The sequence below is a fragment of the Phoenix dactylifera genome, unplaced genomic scaffold (assembly GCF_009389715.1).
Source record: "Phoenix dactylifera cultivar Barhee BC4 unplaced genomic scaffold, palm_55x_up_171113_PBpolish2nd_filt_p 000519F, whole genome shotgun sequence".
Taxonomy (NCBI): Eukaryota; Viridiplantae; Streptophyta; class Magnoliopsida; order Arecales; family Arecaceae; genus Phoenix; species Phoenix dactylifera.
Genome location: NW_024067931.1, coordinates 349,647 through 355,046, shown reverse-complemented (window position 1 = coordinate 355,046; position 5,400 = coordinate 349,647). Strand labels below are relative to the sequence as shown.

At 46.1% G+C, this 5,400-nt stretch overlaps 1 protein-coding gene across 1 annotated transcript; it reads right to left on the bottom strand.

Annotated features, from left to right (window-relative positions):
* Window positions 1-1,785: 1,785 nt before the first annotated feature.
* LOC120106289 (AP2-like ethylene-responsive transcription factor AIL5) lies at window positions 1,786-4,380 on the bottom strand. The gene is given in 11 exon segments (XM_039119270.1): window positions 1,786-2,514; window positions 2,607-2,673; window positions 2,675-2,684; window positions 2,822-2,872; window positions 3,008-3,081; window positions 3,177-3,265; window positions 3,368-3,376; window positions 3,514-3,596; window positions 3,704-4,019; window positions 4,117-4,126; window positions 4,128-4,380. Coding segments are annotated over 11 exon segments (1,440 nt in total). The 5' UTR covers window positions 4,212-4,380; the 3' UTR covers window positions 1,786-1,867.
* Between the last annotated feature and the right edge of the window lie 1,020 nt (window positions 4,381-5,400).

Genomic DNA, 5,400 nt, shown 5'->3' with positions numbered 1-5,400 from the left:
CATTTGAGATTAACATAATTGAGGAAAGCCTGGTTTAAATAGTCCAATATAAGCATCTTGCATGACTGGGACTTCACCAAGCACATAGGCCCTCTTTTCAAACTTTGTGCTAAGGGCTTCTATATATAACAGCGACCATAATGCAAGGGGGACCATCTCTTAGGACTGGAAGTGGTCTCTGTGCGAGAGTGAGAGTGAGAGTGAGTGAGAGAGAGAGTTTATACGCCACAATTTTGCTTTAAGAACCACGGTAGTATTCGGATTTAGTGTACTGCATTTGGGAGACACCATAGTATTTTGACTCCTTGATTTCTTTGATGCCTTAGCTCATTAAAAAAATATATGTGCACGAGAAAAATAAGGCACCTGGTAAGGCAAGAGATGATGGATTGACTTCTAATTATAAACGGCAGTTCTGCAAGATACTGGCTGTGGAATTATTGATGGCATTCATAGTTCATATTCAGAGAAAGAATGCGACATGTTGCTAGAAAACTGATGCTTAAGAATTTGTCGACAAGGCTCCTTCCAACAAGCACCATCTGACCACCTTATGCATGGTGTCACTTGGGTCGCTATCTCCTATGATTAGAGAGGGGTGTAATTCCGCATTGTTTAGATAGAAGGTTTGAGGAATTGTTTATAAAGGTGCACATAGAAGGGACACTAAAGACCACTTGAAAAAGTCGAGAGAAAATGCTTTGGCATAAGTGATTGAAAAAAGAGATCTCGTAGTAACGTGAAGGTAGGAAAGTTGGTAATTAACGGAGTGATGTATGCCAACATAGGAAATAAAGCTAAAAGCTAGATCATGAAGTGGCAAAATTTATGATGGATAGGAAATGTCCAGTTTCCTTCATTTCGAAGTAAGAATGTCTAAGATATCGAAGATCTTACTAGAACTAACCCAATGATCTGAAAGCCATATGAATGATCATTTAATTTGAGTTGACATAATGGAGATGCAGCAACGATTAGCTAAAAAGGCTACTCCTACTCTGGGTATTGTTTTGTGTGCATTTTACTTTAAAAAATAAACAGATCTCTTTCGAACTTCATCGTCATGAATCTACCATTTGACGAAGAGGTTTTACAATTAACCACAGTGAAGCTCTTAGCAAAAGCTATAGACTTAGTTTTTTATATGCAAGATTCCTCATATTTACCCAAGTATGTCCGAACTGATGGAGTAGATAAAAGGTAGAATGGTGCTGACGAGGTATCATGAAACCATAATTTCACTTCATAAGTAACATTATTATATGGTTCTATATTTCAAACCCCAGCTTTACTGTCATTGGCTTTTTATTTAAATCAGCTCTCTCCTTTGCTCTAACCTGCTGAGCTACCTGAACCTCTCGTCTGGCTGTATTCATTGCATTACTTCTTGCCCTATCCCATCAACCATTCCTATTCATTGCACACATGACCTGAATTCTCTTGGCAAATATAGAATGTGTTCTGAAATCTTATACGGGCTGTTTAGAATGCGTCCTGAAATCTTATACGGGCTCTTTTCTTACCTACTGACGGTACAAGCTGATAGCATGAAATTGGAAATAAAAGAAAGGAAAGAGAAAAGCTACAAAAGGGTTCTTGTTTCCATTACACTGATGATGATGATGACAACGTAGAATCATGTCAGTAAAAGAAAACCAAAAAGTAAAAAGAAGTTGGGCGCATGACTATGAGCAAAACTTTTGATATCTTGTTAGTCTTCTTGTCAGTCCTCCCTCTGTTCTCCTTCACTTCTTTATGTTTGTGAGTGTGGTCAGTTCAATCACCTCCCATAGTCTATATCTCACTTTTGACTCTCTTTCCCTCTGCAAGCAAGTGTGATCTCCTCTCGCCTTCCCACCCATCCATATCATTCCATTCCGAATATAGGTGTCTGAAAGACTGCCACATTGGGCTTGGCAGCTTCGTGGTAGTAAGAGGGTGGTGGGGTGACCCAGCTCCCCACATAGCCGGAGCCCTCGTAATTCCCTCCAAAGGCAATGGGGGTGGCATAAGGGATAGAAGAGCAACTATTGTTCTGTGATTGCTCCTGCTGCTGTTCTAAAACACCATTGTTCCACACAACGCTCCCCCCAAACCCTTGGCTCATAACGCCGTTAGAAGCTGTAGAAAAGTCCACAGTAACACCAGAGGAGAAGAGACCGAAGCCTGAAGCTTGATTACTTTGCTGCTGCTGCTGCTGCTGCTGCTGATGGAGTGCAAACAAGGACCAGAATTCTTGATCGTGCTTAATGGGGAGCGCAGCAAACCCAAGTGAGGCCGAGGGATCCCGGCCGTCCAACAGCTGTTTGGCTTCGACGGTCACGGCATCAGATGAGCATGATGACGAAGATTCTGAGGCCTTGGAGGCCCGGCCAGTCATCCCGCCGATGGGAAGGTTTCTGTTGGCGATGCTCTTGACATCGTAGCGGCTAATGTCAAAGTTGGTCACTGCATTGAGCCCCCGAAACTTAATTGCTGCAATGTCGTAGGCCTCCGCCGCCTCTTCCTGAGTGCCTGCGGTGCAAACCCAGTCCCATTCCATCAACTATCAATCACCACATCTATTCTTCTATATCTTTGCTTCAATTAAAAATCAAAATACTTACTAAAGGTTCCAAGATAAAGATCTTTGTTGCCTGCTACCCTTCCAATTCTTGCTTGCCACCGGCCATGTTTGATGGTGTCTATAAAATGTTTTACAATAACACGGAAAAGTTTAACAAATTTTTAACTATAAGGACTGTTATAAAATAAAAAAAAGAAAATCCACTCCGTATACTCCAAGTTTGAACTGCAGGATGGAAGCACTGATATCACAAACCTGGTGACTCCTCTATAGATTGAGGCGCCTCTGGAGAACCCACTGCTCTTCCTGTACAAATCCCAACAAGCACAATTTTTCTTTCAGGAAAAAATACACGTAAAATTACATAAGGTTGCATGCATGCATGTATTTTTTTTTTTTTGCATGTGCTCGAGAATTGAAATCACATGGTGACGACGTCACCTTCTGAGCGATGCGACAAACTCCTGTCGGGTCATGTTCTTCATCTCCTCAAGTTCCTTCTCGTAGTTGGAGATCTATCAAATACGTACGTATACATCAGTATCCGTATACTTATTCAAATACCAAATTTGACCTGGTCGTTCATAAAATCAACATAAGAATAGCTTACCGGAAAGTTGGTGGTGGTGGTCGGACCCCAGTACTTGAGCGCTGCGAGATCGTAAGCCCTCGCCGCCTTCTCCTCCTTATCGTATCCACCTACATTTTTTCCCATTTTAAATAAGTAAAAATATCCAATAATTCAACTGATTTCTATTTTTAGATCCTTCAAAAGTAGGGAAGAGAACAAAATGTTCTCACCTAGATAGACTGAACAAGACGACAGCATGCAGCCAATAAGAACGCGCCACGAGGACAGCAGCAAAGATTAGGAAGCGCATGTTAGCAAACTACGCAAGAAAAAACTTACATTGCGCTCACGGCGGACGATAGCGAGAACGGCGTACCTTGCCTTCCTTTCCGGCTTTGCCCCTCCCGGCGGCAGCTGTTGTCCCACAGGTGCGCCTCGTACCTCCCCGTCCATCGATGTCTGCCAAAAAATGCTCCCCGTCTTAAAACTTAACCCTACAGATGGAGAAAACGGGAAATTTTCTTCTTCCCGTGAAGTCTTTGTACGAAAAATCTTAGCTCTCTCACCTGGTGACGCCGCGGTAGATAGATGTGCGCTGGCCGAAGGTTTCGACGGCCTTCCGTGACTCCGCCGGCGCCGCCGCCTTCGCCGCCTCGGAGTCCTGCTGCTCCGCTGCCGCCGGTAACCCCTGCAGGAACCCGGCGGCGATGTGCTTCAGTTCAGAGTCGTAGATCCCGGCTGCGTCCCCGGCCTCGCCGCCAGAGTAACGCCCCATCGGCTCGCCACACCCGCCGAGGAAGTCCTCCAGCTTCGGTCCCACCACCGCCAGCCCCGCTACCTCCGACGATCCTCCCCGCTCCTCCGCAGTCATCTCCACCCCACCTACAATATAGTTCCACCCAAAAAAATAAAAACCCGTCATACTTTGAATCTTAGAAGCCATATGAGAGGAGGGGGGGAGGGAGGGATATATGAAGACCATGGGAAGGGGGCGGAGGAGAGAGCCTCGAGGAGGTAGGGCTGATGGTTGGAGAGGGAGAAGGCGAGCCAGTTGTGTGAAGTGTCCATGTCCATGACGTTGCCAGGGTATTCCCGGATTAACGAGTTGAGGAGAAAGAAAGTTTTGATTGAACGCTTGGAATAGAAGAAAGAAGGGGAAGCCCCGGGGGAGGTGGACACACATATAGAGGCGGAGAAGATGGTGGCTTAAGGAGGCGAAGGGGAGAGAGAGAGAGAGAGAGAGAGAGAGAGAGAGAGAGAGAGTGGCTGTGTGCGCACGGGAAACGATGCATATTTTAAATTTTCATTTATTTGTAAAATAAAAAAAATCTGAAAATAAAATGAAAGAGCCCGGGGCAAGTGGAAGCTTTTCACTGGCTACCGTGGCGGTCTTCTTGACCGCTTAGCAAACAAGACAAAAGCCCACATCTGGCTCTTCTTCGGAACTCTTAGAATAACGTATGACGGAATAAAAAGACAAAAGTAGTTGGAGAATTTGAATGTTTGATTGGTGGGGCTGGATAGCTTGGGGATTCCGCGAGGGAGGAGATGCGGGTGCTTGGGAAGGGGGAAGCAAGAATGGTGGGGACGGGGAGGGGGAGGGCAGCAGACAGGAGGACCCCAGGGAAGAAATTATTGCATGGACCAGGTTCAGTGGACCATTCGCATATGTCCGGTGGATAAGTGGCGTCTCTCAATTGCTTGTATGTATACCAGAGGTAACGTGGCTAGTGACTATTGGTCTGGTCCACTGGACCTGATCCATCTAATAATGAGACGCATCGAAGAGGCGTCGCGCGGATCCCATTCCATCTTGCCGCCTTCTCGCGCGATGATATCAAGCCACGTGGAGCGTCCTTACAACCCACGGCCGCCGCTCTTTTTCTAGCCCCTTCCGCCTCTTTCTGTCCGATTCCCGTCACCGCATCCCGTACGCTCACCACCCTGCTCCCTTCCGTTCCTGTTGCCTTGCAGCGAGACGGAGATGATCCGATCGTCGGAGTTCCATGCTCCGTGGTCCCCGATGCTGAGAGCGTTCTGATATTGATCGGACGGTTACTAGAATAGGCCGCAACCATGATGGAATCTCCGTCCATCATGGGATACTATCCGTCCGATGATGATCGAGTCGTCAGCAGAGTATCTGGGCCCTTCGCTGTCAGGGAAAAACAAATAAGGTGGTGCTTTTTACTATTTTTAGATAAAGAAAAGAATCGGTGGAACCCACAGCCGACAGCGTCTGATTTAGATCACATGGCGATGG